At 46.1% G+C, this 27,192-nt stretch overlaps 1 protein-coding gene across 2 annotated transcripts; it reads left to right on the top strand.

Annotated features, from left to right (window-relative positions):
* Positions 1-676: 676 nt before the first annotated feature.
* sema6d (semaphorin 6D) lies at positions 677-22,004 on the top strand. 2 transcript variants are annotated; one of them, XM_071901459.2, is made up of 20 exons: positions 677-815; positions 7,603-7,777; positions 8,496-8,607; positions 9,395-9,455; positions 9,656-9,718; positions 9,837-9,938; positions 10,189-10,279; positions 10,534-10,653; positions 11,035-11,123; positions 12,015-12,232; positions 12,357-12,488; positions 13,415-13,570; positions 13,817-13,990; positions 14,418-14,558; positions 14,803-14,880; positions 15,052-15,110; positions 15,722-15,778; positions 16,350-16,532; positions 17,617-17,858; positions 17,949-22,004. In XM_071901459.2, the coding sequence occupies exons 2-20, from the start codon at positions 7,651-7,653 to the stop codon at positions 19,077-19,079; spliced, it is 3,336 nt and encodes a 1,111-aa protein (XP_071757560.1). In that variant the 5' UTR covers positions 677-815; positions 7,603-7,650; the 3' UTR covers positions 19,080-22,004. The 2 variants fall into 2 exon arrangements, with proteins under 2 accessions (XP_071757560.1, XP_078142607.1); XM_078286481.1 differs by lacking the exon at positions 677-815 and adding an exon at positions 1,584-1,791.
* Positions 22,005-27,192: the final 5,188 nt, after the last annotated feature.

The raw sequence follows: 27,192 nt of genomic DNA, 5'->3' as shown, positions 1-27,192 counted from the left end.
TTATCATATTAAATGGTATCTTTATTATCTTATATTATACATTGTTTATGGTTATATTATCCTTCTAAGTTTACTATAGGATTATTATAGTCCTTTTTAGTAAGGATAAGATATATCGGCTTATTTTCTGCCTGTCAAACTGTTACTCTAGTAATAAACAGAGCATGTAAAAGCTTGATATGTTTTTCTTGAAATATTCTCTGTCCAATTTTGGGGCTATTATCTCGATTTAATTAATTATATCTCATTTTTTTGTTATGAAAATCCATTTCTTACTTCATGGTGTTATGCTGAAGTGGAAGCAGATTTAAACTTAAAATCACCTCCTGCCTAAATCCAAACATTTCTAAAGATGTGTTTTACTAAGCAACTCCTCAGCTGAAAAGATTTTAACTAGGCGCTCTTGCTGACTTAGAGTTGGGGGATGGGGTTTAACAGAAGGGGGGGGGGGGATACGGGGTCACACAGGAGGAGAAGTGGGGGGGGGGGGGGGGGGGGGGGGGGGGGCTTTTTCTTTCTCTTCGGGCTCTAGGAAAGAAAGGAAGAAAGCTAGAGCAAGGCAGAGAAGCCCAAACCCCACTGAGGAGAGATGGATGATGGGGGGAGGGACTGGAGCCAGCGCGCTGCTCATTGGTAGGCTGCGGCTCGCTCTCTCTGGATGGATTGACTTAGCACGGGTCGAATTACACCATTTGCCGTGCATTAGTTTGTTTTTCTCCCAGCCCGGAGAGAAGTTGATTCACTACGACGCGCAGAATATTTTTTCTGGAATTACAGCAACTCAAAAAGGATACAAAATAACCGATACAAATGAGGTGAGTTCTTTTGCTGCTAAAAACGGGATTTACTTTGTTGCTCCGCGTTACGCAGTGAAAGTCGAGGGGAAACTAGAAAGGCAAAAAGACTTTGCAGGGTAACAAGATTTCCTCTAACCACGTCGCTCGGCTGCTCTGCACAAGTGATGGTTGCAGGACAGAAATAGTTCAGGTCCACACTATTTTTACTTGTGCTTCAATCGCATGTGCTGTTCATTCAGGCTGTATGGGACTGATAAAAAATATATATCCAGTTTAGAAGCGTCCACCCGGCGGTTAGATGGAGGGTAAAACCCATCTAAATTGTTTACCCAGCTCTTTATTTGTGGAACAGTTTACCCTCCTTTATAGACTGACAGAAATATCTATGATATAAAGTTCAAAATATGAATCTTGGTAAGAAGTATCAAACTGGTGTAAGTTAGGTGAGGACAGTGTCTTTCAGGAAAAAGAAGCATAAATTAGTGCTTTTCTATAGCCAAATATAATTGATTTCGTTTATACTGGTGGTTGTGTTTTGCCTTATGATGATCACCATCTTGTCAGTTCACCCACCTTTTAATTATTTTCTATTAGCACTACATCAATGATTATACATCACGTCGTAAGGATAGCGCATCGTTAATGTTTATGTCTTTTCCCTCTGGTTTCCAAAGTTAATAGTAGTGGAAGGGGGCTGGTGTATTGGTATATGAGGGAGGGGGCTATGTGATCGCGGTTGAGCTTTGAAGATCAGTCATCAGAGCGCACGGGCCCGGGGACGGAGACAGAGCAGGCAGAGGCAAAATGCACATATCTGGCCATCGGAGTTAAAAATCTGTGCGCAACTGGATAAGAGAGAGGGAGAAGTGGGGTCCGAATGGAGCATAAAATTACAGGAATATTACATGCTCGTTGTTTTTTCTTAAATGGATTACCAAAGGAATACGACATTCAATCGGACTGCCCCATTCATGAGTGAATTCGGATACTCAAGGTAGGTGTCCTCGATGCCTTGTAATGATTGGTAAAGTGCGTAAAATGTTTCTGGGTAGGTTTTTCCCCCCTTCTATTCTTAGGATAACCTGTTTGTTTTGTAGCTTGATATGGACCTTGGATCTAAGACAAGAATAGATCCTAGGCTACTGGCTTTCATTCTATCCGGAGAGGGACTTTTTGATCAGATCCTTCAGAGGGACAGATAAACAAATACTTGGATTTTAAAGTAAAAGATACCAATTTTAAAACACAGTTTCCATAAGATAATGCAATTTAGACAAAGGTACGCGTCGATGGTGACTGACGGACAGTAAAATCAGAGCCTCCGCCAGTGTCGGTCTTTATCAGACCTTGCATACAGAGATTCGGCCGTAGTTTCCCTGGCGTCTCCTGGTCACAATGAAGCTCCCGTGTTTTTTTCATCGTGGATTGTTACCAATTGTGTTAAGTGGCTCAAGACAGGAACTAGAAGTTTGTTTCTGAGATTTCGGCTTCACTTCAGAGAGGCAATCGCCAATAAACTTGGCGTTAGGGTACATATGATTTCACGAACCGTGCTGACATTACACAGCACTACAGCATAAAGGTCGAACAGGACGGGCAGTTGGGGTTGAGGGTTGTTGACTGTTCACTCTCTTAAGGTTACAGTCTTATTTCTCTCTGTCCCGTTGAATTCTCTATTTCATTATAGTGTATATTCGACAATGAATCGGGGATGCGCACATTACCTTTTGGAGGCAGAGCGCCACAGAAGCCCAGCCCTGTGCATGCATTAGTGGGGTGGAGGCAATTTAACGCAGCCCCATCACCGTTGTCACTCCACCGCTGTCCCCCGCGTCTTTGTTGTCTTTTGTATCAGTCCTACATGTGGACTAAAAGCGGTTGAAAAGATTTACCACGGATAGATCTTGAATGCCTTTACGCCCCAGCCCGGACAATGCAAGCGTTGGAGCCCCGGCTGCCGCGTGGATTGTGTGCGCGAAAAGGGAACGAAATATCCCCACGCAAAGTGTCGCGCAAAACTTGAAAAATCACCAGTGAATGAAAGGATTTAATTAGTGTTTTATAGAAATGTCAGGCGTGGCATGAAGAGAAGAAAGTCAGTATTTGCCAGGTTTATTTGATAAAGAGGAATGTATATGGGAGTAGGCTAGTTGTAATAGTTTTAGGAATAGGTCTACATAAAATAAATGCAGTAATAAGTGCAATTTTTGCGAATGATAACAACCCAAGGACTTATCCCAAAGTTGTTACTATTGACTATGATAATGTGCCCAGCCTCAAATAATAAAAAAGACATCTTTAACCAAAAGTGTACAATCATTTCATTTCAGTGTGCCTGTGGCAAATATTTTTTAATACTGCTATTCATCTCAATAACATTTGTCTCAAGGCTGTCTAGTGTGGTCCCTTTTACAGAAATAAAGACCAAATAATTTGATTTCAAAACATAAATGAGGAGCGTACATATTTGTCAGAAAACCTAGTGCTCTATGACAGGGAGAACCCCGGCCTACTTATTCAGTCTACAGCCTTGGTGCTGGCGGCAGCACCAGGCTGCGGCCAGGTGAGCCATCAGAACCAGCCCTGGGTTAGCTGACAGCCCAGCTGGCCTGTGTGTCTCACTCCGCCTCACTGACCACAGGGTCAGAGCCCAGCGACCAGAACGACACCGTTAACCCCCTCTACAGCCGGCTGTAACCCCGGAACAACCGCTGTTAAACCCTTCAATGATCAGCATTAACCCTTTACAGCCTTGTGCTTGATGGTTGCCCTAAACTGCTGTTCAGAAATCTGATTATTCAGTCCGTAATCGGTTGAATAATAAAAATCTGACCCCTGGTGCAGCAGTTCGAGTCTACGTTTCCCCACTCCCCCAGTACAGGTTGTTACACCCCCAGAACAGCCCTAACCCCTTTAGGAGCCCCAGAGCAGCTCTCCTGAACCCCTGAACGCAGGGCCACTGACGGGGGTGGGGCTCTATTGTGTTCACTTGCCCAAAGCCCCTTTGTTTCTCGGTCACACCTGCAGCTCAGCCCCTTTGTGTTCCACTATAGCAGAACTACTGCTGAGAACAGCCTTTCTCCTGTTTCACTCCTCCTCTCACCAAGGTAGAGAAGAAAGGAGGGAGGGAGGCTCGGTTTAGGGTGGCACAGCCCTCTCCTTCTGCCAAATCTCTGAAGCAACAAGTCCAACCTAGCCCCTCAGAAGTAATCCTTGGGTAAATAGCAAGTGATTAGGGGTAGTGGTTATTATTGAAGTGGGAGAAGCGGTAGTAATCATTTCTGGGCCTGTGTGGACGGCTGCTTTAATCGTCTGGCTGACTCACTCTCCTGTGTGGCTGCATCTTGATTACTTTCTCAGAGCCACGGTCGGGAGTTGGGACAGCCGTGTTATAGGACACAGCCAATTTTGGAAGTAGAAACAGACAGAGGTACACGCCTGCTTGCACACGCATACGTACACCAACTGTAAGTGAGGTGAATGAGTGAAAGGCCTGAAACTGAACTCCCGGGTTATCTGATTTCCTGTGCTGCGAGTTTACAGCTCGCTATGGTGCAGGATGACAAGTCAAGCTGCCCCGAGGAGCAGCGGCCATTGTTCCGCCGGGATTACATCCACCCATCACATTCACACGCAAGTTACGAAACCTCACGCAGCACTGTTGTTTGCCATCCTTTTATTGGCCCCAATTCCTCCCGGTAGGGCTTCCCTGCAAAAGGCATCCGAAGCTGCGATGGATGAGAGGTTGTGGCAGAGACGGGGGACCGTGCACATATTCGAGTGAAAGCACACCCGCGAGGAGAATATATGTTGATTTGTCGTGCTATGCTTGGAACACTTAATCTTCAGCGTTAACTAGCAGAGTTGGGCTGCAGGCCCCTGCACCCACCAGTCAAAAGAAATAGCAATCCGGCAGGCCCCCTCCCCCTCTCCCCTCCCCTATGTTTAACACCGTGGGCCCGAGCCAACAACATCAGCAGAGAAAGTGCGTGATTGTAGGACATTGAAAAGCCTGTAATAACAGAGGTAGAGTGGAGCAAGGCTGAATGGCACTGAGTTGCGTGACAAGCTCAGCGTCTCCAGGCTTGTTGAGGCCTACATGCATGCACACACACACATACACACACACACTGGAGGGCAGGAACCAGAGAGCACATAAGAATAGTCAATAGAAAACATGCTGGGCTCACTAGAGATTGAGAAGTAATTTTAGATTGCTGACCTCTGGATGTCTTCTGTTTCTGTTTTGCATTAAAGTTTCTGAGGAAAGCCTTCGCCTCCGCAGTATGGCTATTACCATGCAAGGAATCATGGGAGATCGGAGCTGAGCCTCCGCCTCTGGTTGGAGTGTTTTTCTCTTGAATTGTTTAGTGAGAGAGAATGACAGAAAAAGAGTGGTGTGTGTGTGTGTGTGTGTGTGCGCTTAAGAGGGAGCGATATAGAGTAGGACTCTAAATTCTGACAGCCAGGCAGATGATTTACCTGTGAACACAGCCAAGTCTGGGCTATAAGCACAACCCACAGGCTGTATGATAACACTATAGAATTGAAATGTGGTGCTTGGTTTATTTACCTTTCATAGCTCCCCTTTTTTCTATTGTTGTGCATTTGGTGTCTATTCCTGTCCCCGGCGTCTCCTGGAAACTAGGCAATTTATTGCTAGGGTTTTAACACAGCACATTTCTTTGTGCGAGCTTCTGGAACAGGTAGTAAAAAATAGTTGTGATGCTTTCAAGGAGCGCCCCTATCTCCCTTTGTAAAGCAGTATCATCAATTTTCGTTTAGATTAAGTTGCTGACAGTTGCCCTTCTGTATAGATCTGTGAGCCAGTGTGCATAGATCTGTGGATCGTTTGTGGCAAGAGATTCATTTGTATCTAAATTAGAGTATAGTGGCTGCTGCAGCCTCATTGACGTTTGAAGTCCCAGACAGAGACAGCACTGTTTTTGCGTTCATAGAATTTGCCCATCTTGTCGAAACATCAAACCCCTAATTTCACTAATAAGTGGACTAATTGAGGTGAAGCGCTGACTTGCCCAGGCCTTGCGTTACCCACAGTCATAATGACACTGCTCTTTCAAAGGCCTCAGTATCCCGCAGAGTGCTGAATAGCTGTGATTACGCACTGTTGATGACTAAAACACCCTGGCATCACTCTGATTCCATTTCACCACCACTACCATTCTTCTAAGTGACACATCATAACTGTTCAGACCAAAATTGGATTATTGGTGAATGGCAAAACCGTTACTCTATGTATATCAGCATGTAGGCTTTAAGGCATTGCTGTCAATCCGTATGTTATGTAAACCCATGTACACTGACAAAGTCTAAAAGGCTGATGATGTGATACATATTATGGCTGTCGGGTGAAAACCTTGTATCTCCAAAATGTTAACTTTTCAGGAACTAAGTTAAATAGCCTCGTTTTTAGCTCGACGGCCCTGGGTTTTACGGTTTATCCAAAGTGGTTTGAAAGGATTTCAAAAGCCCAATGGTCGTAGAATTCTCTCAACCCACAGAGGAGCATGTAATCCTTCAATTAAAGTTAAAACATGGAAATGACTAAAACTGGAGTTATGAGGTTTTCACATGACAACAGCTTAAGTCCATAGATTGCCTTTGCTGGCTGCTGATCTGCCATGCTTCCTGTGTGGATCAATCAGAGCACTAATGGCTTGGCAGGCAGGGCTCGCAGACAGAACTGGAGCAGGTGTGCTTTGGGGCTAATTGAAAAATGTGTCAATACTGTTTGTGTGTGTGTGCGTGCGCATGCATCAGTCCTTGCATTACTGCATGTGAAAGAGTGATTATGTATGTGCATTTGTGTGTCTGTATCCCAGTGTGCTCCCAGCTAATCCATCCCTCTGCCTGTGTGACGTCTCCCGGTAAATTGTTTATATCCGTTCAGGCTTTGCCTGCATGAATAATTTGTTTGCCTTATAAATATTTGACTGTACACCGTTCATTAATATGCACAGACACAGCCTGTCTCTAAAGCACTGCTTCACGTACTCACATACACACTAAACTCCTGCCACTCCCACAATAAATTATTACCCATGTAGCTGCTGGTGTATCATGTCTACAATAAGATGCTGTGCAAACTATAATCCACAAAAATTAATGCTATGTCAAAACAACTGGACACGACTAGATCCTCATGACACAACGATGAGTGAATCACTGCACCACAATAAAGCGCACTGGCCTCGGGGAAAGAATGGAGCAATAACAGCCAACAGAGCGCTAATGGAAGTCAGCTAAGGTCAGAGCAGAAGCAGCACTGGCGATGGTGATGAAGTTGCAATGTGCTGATGAGGGTTGAGCCTGGCCCGGGACGGACCAATCGTAGCACAGATGTACAGAGACAGCAGGCCTGCCACGTTTCTAACAGGGCGGACTTCCGCTGCATCCAACCCACACCGAGACACCCTACCGGTCAGTTGGCTGACCTTCCCTCGGACAGCAGATGCTGGGAGAGGTAGAGGGGAAACGCCAAGTTCTGCCACTGAGCGCTCAGTCAGCAATAAGCCGGACTGGGCAACTGTTGGAGAGTGTGTGTGTGTTGTGTTTTTACTAGCGTAGAGGGTCTCTGCAAGAATAGAAAAACAGGAGAAGTGATCATTTGCGAGAGCGGAACCTTTGCCAGAACTCACTGGGGAAATGGGTATTTTTTTATCTCAAGGGTCAAGATTGGACACGTAGCTGTCTGAAGTCGAGGTTTGCCGTAACGGGTTGAATGTAATTTAACTGAATGTGATCACACGTCTGTCAACGCAAGCGTGTGTTTGTGTGTTCCCAGGTAACATCTCCATCAGTGTGAAACAGGAAGTGTCGTCTGTGAGCAGCCATGGGCCAGAGAGCTGTGCTTCAGCTCAGTGAACTGCTGCTGCTGCTGCTGCTGACAGCCTCACACACACTCCTCGCAGTCAGCTTCCCCGAGGACAACACGCCCCTCGATGTCGTCGATGCACACTGTGAGTACACACACGGCACCGACAAATCAGCTCGGCAGAGAACAGCGATAGCGATTACAATTAGTGCGACTTCATTTCAAAAGCCAACAGCAATCCGTGCAATTTCAGTATAAACGTCTTAATTTTTAATTCGCTTCGAGGCCTATCTTGTTATGCGTAATAGTCGTAGAAGTGAAGAAAAGCAGCGGCGGCCCCCTCCTTCTAGTCCTGTCAGCAACCCTAGCATGGCACATCCATGGTAATAAAATCAATCTGTTCTATGGTCAGTTGTAACATTAAGTGGATTCCATTTTCCTCTCTGTAATGTACTTGGAGAACAACGGAGAGATGTGCTGACATAGGCAGCCATTAGCTAACACACAGACACACACAAAGACACACACGACACGCTGATATAATTACACAGAATATAGATATTTGTACTGTAGCACTCATGTCATTACTGAAGGATTTCCATAAAGCCGCTGTACACAGCATATTTATACCTAATCAGTGCAGGATGTGATGCAGCAAGAAGTGTGTGTGAGCACGGTCTATGTTTCTGAGAGCGTGTGCATGTGTGTCTTACTATGATTACTACTACTAATAATAGTAATGGTAGTTGTAGTAAATGTAATGTAAAGCAATAAAGCGGCAATTTGTGTTTTGTGTTTACAGTATATATATATATAATCTGAGTTTCCCAGTAACAGTGTGTGTGTATGTGATGTCTTTCCAGATGCGCGGCAGTACCCCGTGTTCAGAGGCAGGCCCTCTGGCAACGAGTCGCAGCATCGCCTTGACTTTCAGTTGATGACCAGGATACAGGACACTCTGTTCATCGCTGGCAGGTAAACCCAACACACACACACACATACACATACACATACACACCGTCTCCCTGTTTCTCTCTCTCACACATCCCCAACGCCGATACACTCACTCATTCCTTGGCAGGTAAACAGTGGCGTAAGGGGAAAAAAAAGCTCTTAGTGTTATTGGATCTGTGGCTTCTAGGCCCGCGACTGATGTATATGGCCAGTATTGATCCGGGGATGACGTCTATCATCCCAGCCTGATGCTCTGTCAGGGATTTCTTGGCATCTTTACATGTCTTTTTTGGAATTTATTGGCGCTGGGATTAATCTGACCGCCAGCACTAATATTGTAGCAGGAAATCACCCGGACATCTACAGTATAAAACTCACACCACTGGAGCCAATGTAATCACCACCACATGCATCACTGTTGTCAGGTGAAACTTGACAACTGGCTAATGCCAACTTGGAGTATTCTTATGTTTTTGCTGAAGCTGAAGTAAAACGTGGTTCTCAAAATTTCATCACCGTTGGGCTTATGGATTTCAAAACCCAGCGTGTAATTTAAAAAAATGAGTGGTTGTCAGTGTAAAATTAAGTTGACACTGAAAAAGGATATCTCAAGTTTTTACGCAACAGCCGCAACATTTCAGATTTCACTGTGCGTTAACCCTGCAATAACCAGTTTGCCTTCAATTAATCGCAGAACATTTTAATGAATTGTTGTATTTCATATAAGCTAATGCTTGGCTGCGCTGGGTTGTGCTGTGCTGCTGGCGTTGGCGTCACTGAGCCGTGTGTTTGTTGTGTCTGCCCACAGAGACCAGGTGTACCTAGTGACTCTGAGAGAATCCTACAGGAATGAGATCATTCCTTACCGGGTAAGATTCTCGCCAGGAGCTGCTCTCTCAACCCACAAACACTAAAAGGGCTCCATAGAAAATGCTCAGCCATTCATCACACACTGGACAGGTTGTAAAATGAGAGTGGAAACGACTCTCTGTGTGTGTGTATGTGTGCCTGTGTGTGTGTGTGAGTGTGTGTAGTGCTTGTGCCTAATGCTATGTGTTGCTATTTACAGAAGCTAACATGGCGATCGGGCCAAGCGGACAGGGAGATGTGTGCCGTCAAGGGAAAACACAGAGTAAGTATAAAAGTCATTCACCTCGCACTCCTCTCTCGCATATCCCACCGCACCGATAGAGCTGTGAGGAGTGAAGGCTGGCGGCCCGTCAACATATCTTTCTGTGTCGTGTTTTCAGGACGAGTGCCACAACTTCATCAAAGTGCTGGTTCCCAGAAATGACGACCTGGTCTTCATCTGCGGGACCAATGGCTTCAACCCCATGTGCAGATACTACAGGGTGAGTATCCAGAGCCCGTCCCCGCCCCGCCCTGCTGCTTTCGTATCAACTCACACTTTTTCATGTGCAGATGAGCACACACAGGCACGCACACACACACACTTTTAAATGCTTTGTTTATTTAAATCACTTTCTAAATACATTTGACTGGACTAGTTTGACTAATTTGCGTGTGTGTGTTTGTGTAATGTTTCCCCAATTTCCCTATATCTATCTCTTTTAATGTGGGTGTTTGTTGCGTTCCTTTCAGCTGGATAACCTGGAGTTTGATGGGGAGGAGATCAATGGATTGGCTCGGTGTCCATTTGACTCCAAGCAAACCAACGTTGCCCTTTTCGCTGGTAAGGTGGTCAAATACACACATGCACGCACACACACACACACACACACACACACACACAAACTTGCAAGAACAACTAATGTATTCCTGCTTACAACCTCATTATCACCTCGGCGTCTTTGCCACAGTACAACTGAGCCTGCAGTGATAACAACTCAGCCAATTAAGCCTTGCAAAGAAATAGAAATAACGGAGCAGCTGCCGAATAGCGGTGTAGCTGAGTTTGCGGTGACCGTGCTTCTCCTCTTGTTTCAGACGGGAAGCTGTACTCCGCCACAGTAGCAGACTTCCAGGCCAGCGACTCTGTCATCTACCGCAGCATGGGTGACGGATCGGCCCTGAGGACCATCAAATATGACTCCAAATGGCTGAAAGGTAAACAAATGACTCTCCGCATTAAACCAACCCAATTCTCTCTCTCTCTCTCTCTCTCTCTCTCTCTCTCTCTCTCTCTCTCTCTCTCTCTCTCTCTCTCTCTCTCTCTCTCTGCCGTCCTGGAGACACACACGTCAGCTAACTACATGCCCATGGTGCTCGTGCATGGTTCATGTATGTGGCTGTCGGAGCTGTTTTTGGAGTGATGGAGCGCTCTCCTCACTGGCCAAGCTCCCTGGGAATATGGCCTGTTCTCTCCCAGGCAATCTAGGTCACTCCCAGTCATATACAGCCTTGTACAAATCCCTGAAATATTCAGCGTGCACAGTGGTGGTGACGGTGCAAAAATACACTTCAACTCTCCCTGTGTCTCTCTCTCAGAACCTCATTTCCTGCATGCAGCGGAGTACGGGAATTATGTGTACTTTTTCTACCGAGAAATCGCAGTGGAGCACAACAATCTGGGCAAGGTAAGACAGTCCACCTGCCGTTTATAATGCATTACGTATTCCACACAGATGTGTAGGCCTTTATCCAAAGAAGGCCCACATTTCCCTGGGTGCATGCAATTTTAGCACAGAGGTCTCCAATGGTAATAGGACCCAACCAGGCGACTTCTGTAAACCACATTAGAATACATGAGAAAATTCAACAGGCAGTGTTTGCTGGGAATGTTTTACTAGTGTAAAGTTATTACACAGTGATAGGATTTGTCTCCCAGGGAGTGTGTGCTCTGTCTGTCTGTCTCTTAGCACACACACACACACACACACACACACACACACACAGAAGGCATTAGGATGTTCTATGTCTGGGGCCAACTTCAGATTTGACCATGCCTCATCCAGAGAATAGCTGCTCCGGCCAAGCTACAGGAAGCCGGCATCCTCCATCAGCCACCAGCTAATAAATATTTCAACCCTACTAATGCTGGGGGTGACACCTGGCCTCTGATGGAGGTTTGCACTGATGAATTATTAAAACGGTCTTAGCCAACTGCTTCACACGCTTCATTTATACCCGAAGCCTCGGTAACATGTGCAATCAAACACACAAACACGCTCGCACGGCGCTGGATAAAGCCAGTCAAGGCCGTCGGGCGTGTTCGTTTTTTTTTTTTTTTTTATGTTTGCTCCAATCAGGGTGTACAAACTCAAAGTACAAAGTTGAAGATGAGAGTGTGTGTGTGTAAGTTTTAATTCGTGTGTGCCGAGTTGCTACAGGATGGAGAGATGCATTATTCAGAATGTTGAAGTGTTTTAGTGACGTTCACTCCGCTGCCTTCCTCTTCCTCTTCTTCTGCCTCCCTCCACCCTCCACCCTTCCCCCCTGTCCTCTCTCAACCCGCCCGCTCCTCGCAGGCTGTGTATTCTCGCGTGGCGCGGATCTGTAAGAATGACGTCGGCGGGTCTCAGCGCGTGCTCGAGAAGCACTGGACGTCATTCGTGAAGGCGAGGCTGAACTGCTCGGTCCCGGGGGAGTCTTTCTTCTACTTTGACGTGCTTCAGTCTGTCACTGACATCATCGACATCAACGGGGTCCCCTCCGTGGTCGGTGTTTTCACCACGCAGATGAACAGGTGAGCCGCGACAGCTGTCAGTTTAAAGTGAACCACTCCTGGAGACGGAAATACAAAATTTAGATAGACATCAAGCATTGACGTCAGATGTAAACATTGCATTGTGATGCTCCTTTCTCCACAGTATCCCAGGCTCTGCAGTGTGCGCCTTCTCCATGGCCGACATAGAGAAAGTATTCCGGGGCCGATTCAAGGAGCAGAAGACCCCCGACTCTGTGTGGACCCCGTTCCCAGAGGAGAAGCTGCCGAAGCCCCGGTAAGGATTTAACTTTTGCGTTGCTGTCTCCCGTCCGAAAACTTCCAAGACGTCCAGAGCCAAAGTAGCAGAGCAAAAAAAGCAATATTGAAAAAGAGCTTCTTTTTATCTTAAAATGGCATCTTTGCTTCCTTGATTTGATGCATTTCGTGTTTCCTGATGCTGGGGCGGGACATAACACAGTGAGGGATCATTCAAAAGTCTAAACCAATGGAATATGAGTCAAGGAGGGAAAGGCAGTTTCATTTGATGGGAGGGGCGGGATTGTTAAAAAATCTGATGGTTTTATTGGTTAGAAGTTTATATTTTTATGCCTACTAGTGCAGCATGAAGTCACCATGAAAGATACTCTGTTTTCCAGGAAGTAAAGCTAATGGGAGTTCATTTCATGGGGACTTTAAACACGGCTTTTCTTGGACCAACTTAGGTGGCACTTGACACGGCATCTGTTTACCACCTGTCATTTTGCCCTTTTCTTAACCCTTCCATATCCAGGTTAATCCCAGTGAAATCAAATCTTTTTCACCAGAGAGGGACCTGGTTATTAGCTCTGACCCAGCACACACATTCACCATCTGCTGATGATTAAATAATTAATCTGGCATAATTAGACGCGTTGCATATTTAACCTGTTTACAGTCAGCACATACGTTTGTTGCCCTGCCCTGCGTCCAAAGCACAAAGTCCACGAAGCACCTCATTACCCCAGTAAATGATTGATGGAGGATAACCATGCATATGTATATTTTATGTTTCCATTTGGGGTCTTTTTGTGATCCTAATAAGCACCTGCTCCCCCCCCCCCCCCCCCTCCCTCTCTTTCATCCATTTCAATACGCTTTATCACTCCCCAGTGGGTGATAGTACAGGCTGCTCTTTGACCTTTTGCCCTGTGTGTGTGTGTGTGTGTGTGTCCTCTGTCCCAGGCCCGGGTGCTGTGCGGGTCACGGTCCAGCTGAGTCCTATAAGAGCTCCATCGAGTTCCCCGACGACACCCTGCAGTTCATCAAGTCCCACCCCCTCATGGACACGGCTGTGCCTTCCATCGGGGACGAGCCGTGGTTCACAAAGACACGCGTCAGGTAAACGGAGAAGCGAATTAGGCCCGCAAATTTAATCATGCATAATCAAGCATATGGGCGTATCAATATTCAAACATTTGGAATGCCTACTGTACCTGGAAATAGTCAAGATGTTGATGTAAGATGCAAAAAGTAAAATAACCGTGTGACCTTTAGTAGCCCAAGGGCCGCGGTGATTTATTTATTCATTCATTCATGGAATAACATCTGCTGCGACTAACCCGCGCCTCTCTGCTGTGTGTGAAGGTACAGGCTGACGGCGCTGGCGGTGGACAACGGCGCGGGGCCCTACAGCAACTACACCGTGGTGTTCATCGGCTCTGAGGCCGGCGTGGTCCTCAAGGTTTTGGCCAAGACCTCGTCCCTGTCCCTCAACGACAGCCTGCTTCTGGAGGAGATAGACGTCTTCAACCGGGCCAAGTAGGGAAACATCCGCTTTCTTCTCTCTCTCTCTCTCTCTCTGCCTCTATTCTCTTTTTCTCTCTCCCTTCTCTGTTCTGGCTGAGGAGTCAGCAGCTTTTAACTCGGAGCAGAGCGTTACTTCCTGGCACAGATGGCGGTCTGTCTGCTTTCTGTGTGTGTATGTGTGTGTGTGTGTGTGTGTGTGTGTGTGTGTGTGTTGGCGTGATTGTGTTTGCGCTCGTGTGTGCGGATGCGTATGTGCGTGTCCGCGCGTGCCAGAGGTTACAATCCCGTTAAACTGTGAAAAAGCTTTTTGTGATCTCTCCACCTCACATCTGATTAGATCTACTGAGACTGAAACAGTAGACAGACTTATCTGATAAAACTCTGATCAGGTTTCTCTCTCTCTCTCTCTCTCCCGGCCTCTTTCTCTTTTCCTTTGCAGGTGCCTGTCTAGCCGCGAGGATGACAAGCGCGTCCTCTCGCTGCACGTGGACAAAGACACGCACAGTCTGTACGTCGCCTTCTCCAGCTGTGTCATCCGCATTCCGCTGAGCCGCTGCGAACGCCATTCCTCCTGCCACAAGTGAGTGACACGCAAAATAAACACGTTGGAGGTTAATCTGTGCCGTGTGCGGTCATAGGTTTGTGACTTTATTGTTTTGTTTTTCAGCGAATATCATAAAGGGAATGATAATACCCTCACCTTATGACTAGTGGTTAATGTTCAGTCAGTCACAAATGTTAATGGCGTACCTCACAGAATGATTAAACCTGCTGTTGTGATGGCGTGTGTTTTTGTGTGTGTGTGTGTGTGTGTGTGGCCCCAGGTCCTGCATAGCATCGAGGGATCCTTACTGTGGCTGGAAGACTCATGGAGCCTGTGACCGGATACAGCCCGGTGTTTTGTGAGTACAAGCCCCGGCTCCAGAGTTATCATCAGTTGCAATAAAGAGTGCAAACATTATAGATGAGTAAACGCGATGGCAGGAAATTGTTTTGCAACTTGTATCCTTAATCTCTATCTCTGTGTTGTCTCTCTCTCTCTCTCTCCCCCTCTCTATCTCTCTCTCTCTCAGGACTGGATATGAGCAGGACATTGAGTTTGGAAACACTGCCCATCTGGGAGACTGTCACGGTAAGGCTCACCTCCATGTCATGCCATCTATCTTCACACACACACACACACATAACACACAGACACACAAAAGACATACACACATGTACACAGATGAAACACAAACCCATCTCCACACACACCATGAGCCTGCACACTCACACCAGTAACCACTCCAGTAACTTGCCCCTACATGACTCTATGTGCAGTATTAACACACACATCTACATACGGTACATGGCCACCTGTAACTAATGCCGCCTGCCAGGCAGAAACATGGACATGTACAATTATGGGGCATGTTCAGCTGGTGCAAATGGTAGAGGTCTTATGATGTCTGATGACCAGTCAATGTGCCCTTTACGGACTTTAGTTTGGATCCTCGGTCCCTCCGTTTGTACCAACTGAACATGGCCCAAGCTGAACCTCAGTACAGTATTGATCAGCACCAGAGGGCCTCCAGTGACTCCAGTGTACAGAGCTGGAGAGAAGGACACTGCTAGCGAGTGCTTTTATTATTGTTAAGCTAATTAAACTGCACTCTTAGTGTCTCTTAGGTAATTTTTTTATTTTTTTTATTTTTTACTTCTGAATTCCGTTATACTGATTTCTTGTCCTTTTAATTCTTTTAGCGTTTTTGGCTACTACATCAGCGCCAGATTACAAATCATTTGGCGACCCTACCTCTGGTTAGTTTGATCTTTTACTCAAATGGTTTCTTTCCTTGAGTTCAGCATCTCCAACCCTGTCTTTCTACCACTGCCACCGCTCATTCGTCTTCCGTAACAAAACTCCTCCTGAACACTTGTCACCTGCATCATTTTCATCGTCGCCGGCAACAGCTCCACCAGGCGACATCAGTGCTCTTTCTCAGCACAGATTTCACTTCCTCTTTGTCACTCATGACTTCCTGATCCCTTCCTTCCTCCCTCTTGCATGCCCACCCGATCTCACCATCTTCTGGCATCATTACTGTTGTGTACCGACTCCTCTTTCAAGATCTGCTCCTTTTTCCCCCTTCCAAATTGTCTGAGCAAAATACAATTTCCTTGCATTGATCTCTGAATATCAAATTCTTGCTAAACGTTAATTGTGATAACAACTTGTTGATGTCTAAGCAACATTCATGAAGACCTATTATGTTTTCAGACACTAACCCCAAAAAAGTACCCATTGCCCCATGCCTACTAACTGGGATGATAACAGTATGCTTTACCCACATGTCTGCACCGTTTGTTAACAATTTGTTTGTCACCACAGACATGGAGTTTTCATCAGCACCAGTCACTGGCCAGCCCAGTGGGCCCATACACCCCCCAGTACTCATACCCACTCAGAGCCCCGGCTCTGGGCCTGATCCAGAGCTCTACGGCTCAGGCTTTGTGCTGCAGGATGACCCAGCCACCTCCCATTCTTTAGACTCTCTCCCAGGGGGCCAAGAGGGTAAGGCCCGCAGGGAGGCAGCCAGCATGCTGCATGGAGCCCTATCTGATAGCTGCCAGCAACTCACAATACGGCACACAAATGCAAATGCACACATGCGAACACATAGGCAAACGCACACGTACGCACGCACACGTGCAAACACAATGGCAGCTATTTAGGGTTTCCATCAGATAACATGGCAGACTTTAATTTTCTTTCTCTTACTTTTTCTAGAAGAATTCATATTTTCATTCGCAATTTATGTTCCTGTGCATCTTATACTTTCATATTAACATTTTTTTTTCTTTTACTTGGTGAAAATTATTTTTGCTTTCTTTCTTTCTTTCAACTTATTTTTTTTTTCCAGTTTTCTAATCATTAAACCCTCCACTTAGTATTCTTGTATTCTTTCTTTAGCTTCTTTTCTTTGGCCCTAGCGTCTGTCTCTGCCAGTATAGATCTTATAACCCTGGCTTTGGTAACAGTTTACCCTGGGTGGTAAATCATTGGCCGGCCCTGCTGCACCACATCTCTACAGCGACTGCACTATGGATGACTAACTCTTCCAATGTCTGTGGTTACTAACAAACCTCCAGTAGAGCTGCAGGTGTCTCAACACCTGCAAGGCGAACATCGTGCCTCTTTCCTCCAACCAGCTTCCTGCTGGTTGATCTCTTTTGGGAAATGATTTGGTTGTCCGTCCCAGATAGGAGTGCACTCCTAACCCCTTTTACTGGTTAAATGCATGAAAAAAGCCTCTAGTGGAAAATGGAACAAGGCAACACTTCAAGTCTTCCCTTCTCAACTAACATAGCACTACTTCTCATAGATGGTGAACTGGATGTGGGTACCTAACAGCTTCTGCCAATTTTCACCATGTTTCTTCTTCATCTGGGCTTAGATGAATAAGAATCTGTCAGTGCATATGGAATTTTGGATTTGGTTGACAGGCTACCTTTTGGGGGGGGGGGTAAAGGCAGAAACTCATGCATGGTTGAGTTCACACGCAAACATGCACACTTCTGCTGTTGGGTGGGGAGGCGTGCTACACAGAGCACTCTGGTTGCATCAGGGGGTTAACCAATCCCCCGTTCTTTTGTAGGCGTGTGGGAGATCCAGGCAGGTGAGGCCAACCAGATGGTCCACATGAACATCCTCATCACCTGTGTGTTCGCTGCTTTCCTCCTGGGTGCTCTGCTCGCCGGCCTGGTGGTCTTCTGCTACCGAGACTCCTTCCTGCGCAAACCGAGACATGTCCACAAGGACGCGGAGTCCGCCCCGTCCTGCTCAGACTCCACTGGAAGCTTTGCCAAGCTCAACGGCCTCTTTGACAGCCCAGTGAAGGTACAGCCATCAGAGCAGCTCTCACTCTTCATTGTGATATGGAACAGAATGTGAAACTGAATTTAATTGATTTTATTCTCATGTTCGTAGGAGTACCAGCCCAGCATCGACTCTCCCAAGCTGTACACCAATCTGCTGAGCAATGGCAAGGACTTGAACACACCCAACGGTGACACCAAGACCATGATCCTGCGGGACGGCTGTCAGCCCCCTGAGCTGGCTGCCCTGCCTACGCCTGAGTCCACCCCCGTCCTGCAGCAGAAAGGCCTACAGCCCATCAAAAACCAGTGGGAGAGGGGTCACGGGAAGGTCAGCGGCTCCCGCAAAGAGTCCAACACGTCAGCCAAGAGCCCTCAGTACCTCCCTTCCTCGCCTCCTCCTCCTCACTCCAACTCCCACCACCCTCACCTCGCCCTGGGACACTCCCACATCCCCAGCGCCGTTGTCCTACCCAACGCCACACATGACCTCACTCACCTTGACATTGGAGATGATACACTGCCACGTTCCTCGGAAAAGAAACTGAAGAACACGGACTCTAAGGGAAGTAGGAAGGACCAAAAGAGGTCTGTGGATGCCCGGAACACCTTGAATGACCTTTTGAAACACCTCAACGACTCTGGAGCCAACCCCAAGGCCATCCTTCAGGAGGGATCAGGGCCGCGCCCGAGGCAGCACCTCATGCTGGAGCCCATGGAGGCCCTGACTGAAATGCCCCCCAAGGTGCCCAGCCGAGAGGCCTCCCTGTACTCTCCCTCCTCGTCCCTGCCCCGGCACAGCCCCACCAAGAGGGTAGACGTGCCCATGCCCACCACGCCCACCACACCGACGGGCAGCCTGAGCATGGGGGGCACCCTGGAGAGGCAGAGAGGGGGGTACCACCTCCACCGGAGTGCCTCCCAAAGGCACTCCCTCTCCACCTCACCAAATGGGGTAACCATGGGGGTGTCTGTGTCTCGCCAACACAGTATGAACAGAGGGGGTTACATGCCCCCAACACCCCCCTCCAGACTGGACTCCCATGGCGGAGCGATGGGGGCAGGAATGCACTCGCCCCACCCCCCCTCTGTATCCCGACAGAGCAGCTACAGTGGGCATGGCTCACTCCCCCGCACGGGGTTGAAACGGACCCCATCATTAAAGCCGGACGTGCCCCCTAAACCCAATGGGTTTTCACCACAGACTTCACAGATGAGAGTGGTCAATAAGTACAGCTATTAAACGAGCATGGACACTTGTGAGTTCTTGTGAGCTCTAGGACTTGACTGTTGAGTTTGGAGCCCTGAGGCCTAGGGGGCCTAAGGACGGGGTAGGGCCTAGTGTGTGTTTGTGTGTTGAGGTGTGTTCCCCCTTTGAATGATATGCACATTCACTCACACAAAAAAGGGAATATCACACATGTGGCCAAAGATACTCCTTGGGGCTTGATCGCTCCCTAAGTCTCCATCTCCCTCCCTCGTCTTGGTAGCCCGGCCTACGAACAGTGGACAGTAGGGAACCTGCTGCTCCCCGCTGTATCTGGGCTCGTGTGTAGCCTGTTCCCGTGTTGGGTACGAGGTTTACGACACCGGCGAGGGCCATTACGCAGTCTGTGTGTGTGGTACCAGGTCCAACCCAGTGGAATACTTGAAGAATGGGTCTCATTTGTCACTGCCTTTGAGCACTGTCTTCCCACTAATGTGAACTGAACAGAGAGGAGAGAAATGCCTGTGTCAGTAAGATGGCTGGGGGGGGGAGAGGAGAGGAAAGGAAAGGAGAGGAAACTCAAAAATCATAGTATGCATGTTGCTTGAGATACGTGTGACCACGAACAGCTGAATCTGGCAGGACGCTAACAGGGAAACAGTTAAGAGTGTAAATGATTGTGTTTACGTGTGTGTGTGTGTGTGTGTGTGTTGGTTGGAAAGCAGCTCGGTGTAAAGGCGGCACATTTTAGGCCCTCGCACCTGGTAATCAAGAGTGGTGCCACACGCCATATGATGCACCTTAAGACCTGTCTAAGACCTAAGTCACTGTCGCCCATTTTCAACATCAAGATTATCTCTTATTTGGTCTCATTTTAAACCCATCTAAACCTAGCCTAAACCACATTTCTCTGTGTATTAACTTGAGTGTGGCCCTCCAGTCAGTAGAAGGGCAGTGTGTTTGGTAATGGGTGAGGTTAGGTTGTGTCAGTCTGGGTATCTGCTGGGACAGGGACTCTCTGTAACTCACTGGGACATGTTACTAAGTACATTTGCTGCTATTGGTTTTAGATAAAGCTGCCTGTCGTGCGATGGTCTCTGATGCATTGTTTTTTCCCTCCCTAGACTGGGATGTCTCTTGACTTGGGTGTGCCTGTGTGTGTGCGTGTATGTGTCATAGTGCAGGCAGAGGCCGAGACTTGCAGATTAAGTTGCGCACGCACCAATCAAATGCACTGTTAGATATGAGTGGATAGATACATGGGGGGGGGGGAAACGCCTCTCTCCAGGACTGAAACCTCCCCTTACCTCTGCTGCCCCTTTATAGGAATTATACTGGTGGCTCAAGAGACTCCTTTCTTTATGTAGCAATGGTATTAAGAAAACACAGTACATTTCTCATCTCCTAGTATAAATAAATTTTGAACAAAATGGTTTGCCTTGATAATGTTCTACTGTTTTCCTTTAAGACATTTCCCATGTGAAATTAAAGCAGCACCAATGGATTAGCCCATGTATATGACTTCAAAGTTTCAGGGCAGTTGTCCCCTGTCAAACTAGTGTGTCCCCTAATAGCAGCTTTTTGTAAACACAAAACTAGACTTGTGTTGAATTCTTCCTGCATTAATCCTATAAAAAAAAAAGGTATATTAAACTGACCTTAGAACAATACTTGGATGTAACAGCTCTGTCATGTGTCATGCTGGTTCTGCAGCCCGTGCTCCCTGTGCAGTTTCCCTGCAAGTGGCCAGTGTACAATCAACACAACATTTACCAATGTGTCCTAATGAGTCATGCTGGGAATGACAAGATCCTGTACATACTTATAAATAGGAGTATAAATATTTTTAGGCAAAGTGAACCTGAATCTGTGCATTGTGTGCCTTATTCAACAAATGATCTACTACAGTATATAATATTGGCAATGTCAATTGGTCCTCAGTATCTTATTGTCATATACTATATAAACAATTTTTTTTATAAGCAATTTGTTTGAAATTCAGCAAGACGTGTGTTGATACATCACTACCTAATCCTAAACTGAGATGAGGTGGAAAACAAATTATCTGACAAACATTCCGCTCGAGAATGCAAGTCATACAGAAGAGAGAAGTCAAAAAAACGTTTATTTTGGGCATGAATTGATTTTCTTCTTTTCTGCCCGGTGTTGAAAAGAAGGGTGTTAATCTACCACGTAAAGGTGCCATGCAGTGAATGTATTTTTCATGACAGTGGGATGTAGGGTGGCTAGACCTCGCTGCTCTGGCAGACGGCTCAGCGCGGCACATCCGGCCCACAGCCAACGTATTAACGCAGTGTTCACATAAAAGCCGTCTACTGGCACGGGCAGTGGTCATGCAGAATCTGTAATTCCCCGGGATTGCGCGGTGACAGGGATTGTTTCTAATGGCCAGACGGGACGACCGAGGGGCGGTTTCTCTTAGCGATGGGTACATAATTTGGGCGATATCTGTAATCCTTCTGAGTGTCAGTTGCCTGTTTGAGCCCAAAGCCACATTTTGTTTACAAGTGATGATTGTATGTAAAGACTTTCTGCCAGTCATCTAACCAGTGTTTGGGCTCTCTTTTATACGCAGACACACACGCAAACACACACGCATACACACGATATCGTCGCATACCGGTTGTGCTCAACTGCCTTGTACATTGCAATATGAACTGGGTCTTTCTGTTGCAATCTCAATTGAAGCCTTTATATTTCAGTCTGAGCTCCGTGTAAGTGCAGATGAACCAGATTTTGTCAACATGTACTTTTGATTTAAATACTGTGCAACATGGCGATGCAAGGCCAGCTGTATATATGTTCTCCAGAGTATTTGAGCGTGTAGATATGTTGTAAAGTTGTACTGTGAATGTGTAAATAATAATGATGGTCTTTGTTTCATGATATTTTTCGTTGATTTTTTTAACACGGCATGTATAGTTGAAATAAAATATTACTGCACAGAAAATGTAGTCTTGGGATGTTCTTTTTCATGTTGGAAACCACAGCATCTTGGCTTTTTAACCCCAGAGTCTACTCTTTAGCTGGGTTTTTAAACACGGAAAACTTCGATTAATTGGGGTTTCTCATGGTTCGAGTAAACATGAGAAGATGATGAAGAAGTGGGCTGCAAAGAGCTAAAAATCAGATGCGTAATGCTTATGTGAATCTAGCCTAAGAGCGCATGAGATGTCTTTGGTACTTAGAGCATGACTGGGTTGGGGCTGATATGTGTCCTGTGCCCTGTGAGCGGAGTATCAGAGAAGTTAAGAGTCTGCAGAATGATTAAGAGCTCCGGGGCTATTTTTGGAACTTGGTTGTTTTGAAGTTTGAGGCCAGCGCAGAGTCAACCACTCCAGATAGCATGTGGGAAAGTTTCCAAAGTCGTTTGTTGCTGTAGAGACTGAACATCTGGACTAACTACTGCTCTGGGCTTAAGATCTGAGGCACCAATGAGCTGCAGCATACACACACACACACACACACACACACAGAAACACACAGAGCATGATGTTTCCATGCACATATACAGGGCCACGATACACGATTCATGCTCTGTGTGATAAGATCAGCTATCATCGAGAGAGAATAAAACAGAGATGGATGGGGGAAGGGTGATTACTTTTCCCTTGTTTACGATTCGCTGGATGGACAATAATTACTTTATCCACTGAGGAATGACAATCTCACGCCCCCATCATAAAACATACACACACGTGCACAGAAATACAGTGCAGTTGTTTTGCTCATGTGCTTCCCATGCTGTCATCTCTCTCACAGACAGTTTTATTTAATGGTCTCTTTCTTCCCTGGTAGCTATAAGTGCAGCACTGCTTATAGGCATTCATCTAAAGGTCACACACATACATTATTACACACAAACATAGAGACGCACACAGGGCTTACTACAGCAGAATGAGCACAGGATTTAGTACTGAAGCATAAGGGCAGGAATGCCAGAAACTTCGTCTGCCCAAACTGTTCAAAATTACACAACATTATACATCAGCAATTTGGCGATCATTCAAAATTCCCATTTTGAGTGTACAACTTTAAGCAGTGCCACTCCGCCGGAGGCAAGAGAAACGTCTCACGTCAACAACAGCAGAAACTTTTCAAGTCAACAACAAAGAGTGATATGAAAAGGGCTTTTCATCTCCCGGATCTGCACATGAAGAAGAAGCGCGGCGCTGCGAGAGCGCGGCTGCTGCCTCCTCGCAGCGAGGTGAGGCAGCGCTGTGGATGTTTGGCCAGGAGGCTTTGTGGCTCTGTTGACACAAGTGCTCCTTCATTTGCTTTCAGCAGGACCTCCCGAAAACTCGCACCTCCTAGCAACCCAGCTCTGTCTCTCTCACACACACACACACACACACACACACACACAAGGGAAACATTCTGTCCTCGGGGTTAGTGTTCTGAGGGGGGGGTTGGGGTGTGATTTGGTTTGAGAATGGGGCGCAACAAAGAGGAGCCTCTTGCTATTCTGATGTATATCCCATCCTCTCAATTTATAAGATGGTCTCTTTGAATTAGTGGAGGCAGAGCAAACACAGCCAGTGATTCTGTAGCTTGTTTTCATTCATTTGTCCATCCGCCTGGCCACACTTAGTCTCATTACTAGTACTGAGTGTTTCCAGAGAAAAAGCATGCGTGTGCGGTTATATGGACGTGTGTGTGTGTGTATTCCAGGGCTCAAGGGACAGAGGAAGCTCATGTTCAAACAAACCATCTCTGCCTTAAGCGTAAGTGGAGCACACCAAGGTCACTCATCTGGATGCAGGCAGATGTAATTCAACCGCTTAAATTGGAAGTACATATTAATATGCGCTCATAAATTCTGCTCTAGCAAGTATGCACACACACCTACACACATACTAACACAGAGTGATCTCGTCCGTCTCTCTCTGGACTCTGCAGCATCTCTGCAGAGATTTAAGGGCGATGATTAGACTGAAAATCATCAGTCTGTACTCATTCCTGCCCTCTTTTCTTAAAAGCCAGGAGGTGAAGCCTGCAATTACATTTACAAGCCTCAGTCATGGACAGGTGCTTAGAGGGTTCTTTGTGGGCCTCGGCGAGTACATGTGCTCTCTCTCTGATGCATTAAAACCTGACAGAGTGTCCGGGTAATGCTTCATTTGAAAGTGTAATAAAATGACAGGGAGGAAGTCGAAATCTCTCTGAGTTGGGTTGGAAAAAAAAAGTTTTGACGCCTTTGCAGAAGAGCTCTAGCCTCCACAGACGGCAAGAGCCATCAAAATCTAATCCGTGTGCCAAGCACCCTTACATTGACAGTTGGTTAATGGCACACACCGCTTTGAGGAGTGACTTAAAAGGCAGGCAAGCGAAAGGAAGGAAGAGAACGGGATTGTTGAAATGAGGGGAATGGGAAGTACAGACAGGAAGGGACTAGCATTTCTTATGCCTTTTTGAGTTGATACAGACATTTGGGTTGTGGATAAACCATAAACAAACAGGCTTAATGAGGAAAAAAAGCATGGCATATTAATGGATTTCTGCCAGTTCTCCCTTACTGAGGCTCAGCCAAGCTCTACAATCAACTGCATTGACACCAAAGAGAGAGAGAGAATAAGATGGTGAGAGGGAGAGAAATACAGAGATTTTGCTTTATTGGTATATTATATAATGGCTCTAAGAATGGCTGCTGTGTTCCAAGATAACTTCTAGAAAATGACATTTTTACAGACAGCCTCTTATTATGCCTTACTGCGCTGCCACCCGTGTGTTATTATTAGGCAAGACTTATTATTAAGGAGGAACATGGAATTGGATACAAATGGGTTACTGTGAGTCCACTAAGACCACAAATTATATTATGTAGTTAGGCCAAGAAATGAGTAGAAGCAAAATAAGTCAAATGCATGACCACTCATCAGGACAAAAAACGAATGAGACAAAAGCTTTCTACAACATACATCAATATATATACTAGTTTATCTGTGTGAGACAAAGTCAACAAGCTAATGCTGCCTGCTGGCGCTGCACATACCCCCCCACCCCCACCCCCACCCCCCGATGACATCAACCAAGCCTCAAATAACTACTGTGAAATTCAACAGCTATTATCCAAGGGTGTGTATCTCTCCTTCTGAGACCAGTTCAATACACATCTTGATACAGCATCAACGATTCAGTGCACTTAAGATACATTTTACCCAGCCTATAATTCAATACCGTTTGATTCAGCCCTGTCTAGATGCAATACGATGCGGTGCGATATGATGCTATACCATATGATGCTATACCATATGATACAGTTCCATTTTACTTCTCCTATAGTTTTGCCACTGATTTGCAAGACGTAATTATAAGGCATGAATCAATCTAGTTATGTGTGAGAGAGAAAGATATATTGAAATGGTCAACTCAAAATAATCCTTTCAAACAGGCCATTGTTTATCATAATGCCTTGCTGCTATGTTTACATATACAATGGACTGAGTAAATGATTTTGACTGTGCAGACTGTGTGCTGCTGGTGAGCGGAGCATGGAGGAACATTTTGATACCTTTTTTGTCTCGAGCGTTACCGCAAGCTGCAGGTAAAGAGGGGCAAGCAGGGACTCTACTTCTCTAGACTCTACAATTCAGTACCACTAACAAAATGCATTTTTTCCCCCAATACTTATTTTGAATAAAGTTAATTATGTAAAGCAATAGCCTAAACATTTTCACTATCGTATCATTTTTGCCGTTACTTTTCAACCAAAAAAAAAAACATTTGAACTCCTAAGAGTTCAAATGTTGGTCTGAAGAGCTCTTAAATTTTTTATGCACTTATTTCTCTTCTTCACTTTAACAGTATAAAACAAGCCCTTATGGACAAAGTATTTATTTGTTCAAAATGCAGTTTTACAATTTTCAATATTCAGAACTATGTCAACAATACCTCATATTTAGACCTATTTCCAGCATATGAAGTGCTAGAAGTGCTTTATTTATGTAAAATGTCTGTTGCCCTTTTTTTCTTGCAGTCAAACAAGGTGCAGCTCTCTTGCCTCAAGGTAGCATTGTGCACTATTAAGTGTTTCATTAGGGTAAAGGTAAACATTGCACCTTCACATGAGCTAGCGTCACCTATCCCCACAAAAGATTTAAGAATTCAGCAACGCAAGCCTTATTTCATGGGAAGTAGACAGAGAGAGAGAGAGAGAGGGGAGAGAGAGAGAAAGAGAGAGAGAGAGAGAGAGAGAGGAGGAAAGAAGGGTAGATGAGAACAGAGTAACAGCGGGAGGAGAGAGTGAGATGAATATCTGTCCAATGTGGTTCTTTAAGATGCACTGCAGCACAGAACCATGTTCCAACACCTGCAAGTAAAGGTGCTTAGCTGTCGGTTTTCATCTGCTCACAAGGGTGTGTGTGTGTGTGTGTGTGTGTGTGTGTGTGTGTGTGTGTGTGTGTGTGTGTGTGTGTGTGTGTGTTGGGGAGAGCGGGGGCAAGTAGCAGCAAGTCTATCAGGCACACATTCACTTAGTGAGACTGTAAACACCTGAGAGTGAGTCCAAATCTTGTGTAGGGTGGTGTCACGTGTTCAGGTAAAGATTGTCAGAACAAAGTGTCCAGCTGGAAGCTACAAAACTCTGAAACTGCTTTGTCTGGGGAAAAAAAAACACAGCTTTTTATTTCTTCTTTTCTTTTTTTTGCCTTCCTCTCGGTCTTTCTTTCCACTCTCTTCATCCTCCCCCTCTGGAGCCTGACTCAGGCCCTTCACTGTGTGGGTGTTCTGGGAGCTTTGTTGGTAAACCAGTGGATTATCCCAATTGCTTTATGACTAAAGCCTAGCCTGCTATTACTGCGCTTTGTCATTGGGAAATCACATCTTCCCAGACACGCACCCTGGGACACACCCCGACACACACCCTATCCCCCAGGGGTGACGGGAACAGACACATCTCAGCCGACAGAGCGCTCATCACCTGCAAAGCCTGGGAAAGCCCCTGACGCAAAGATACATATATACGCACACACACACACACACACACACACACACACAGACAAACAGACATAAATATCCTCTGGTGTAGGCCTGCCCCGGGGCACATACTGTAGCTGGATGAGTGGGATGCTGTAATAATGATAAAAAGCTTACACCATGTGGAGCAATATGCATATTACTTCACAAAACA

This window comes from Centroberyx gerrardi, chromosome 1 (genome assembly GCF_048128805.1).
Source record: "Centroberyx gerrardi isolate f3 chromosome 1, fCenGer3.hap1.cur.20231027, whole genome shotgun sequence".
NCBI lineage: Eukaryota > Metazoa > Chordata > Actinopteri > Beryciformes > Berycidae > Centroberyx > Centroberyx gerrardi.
This window is presented reverse-complemented; position numbering and strand designations above follow the sequence as displayed.

Coding starts and splice junctions, on each gene's coding strand:
- sema6d (XM_071901459.2), top strand. CDS start 7,651: ATGGGCCAGAGAGCTGTGCTTCAGCTCAGTGAACTGCTGCTGCTGCTG. Junction 12,233..12,356: donor TTCACCACGCAGATGAACAG/GTGAGCCGCGAC, acceptor CTTTCTCCACAG/TATCCCAGGCTCTGCAGTGT. Junction 16,533..17,616: donor TCTCCCAGGGGGCCAAGAGG/GTAAGGCCCGCA, acceptor GTTCTTTTGTAG/GCGTGTGGGAGATCCAGGCA.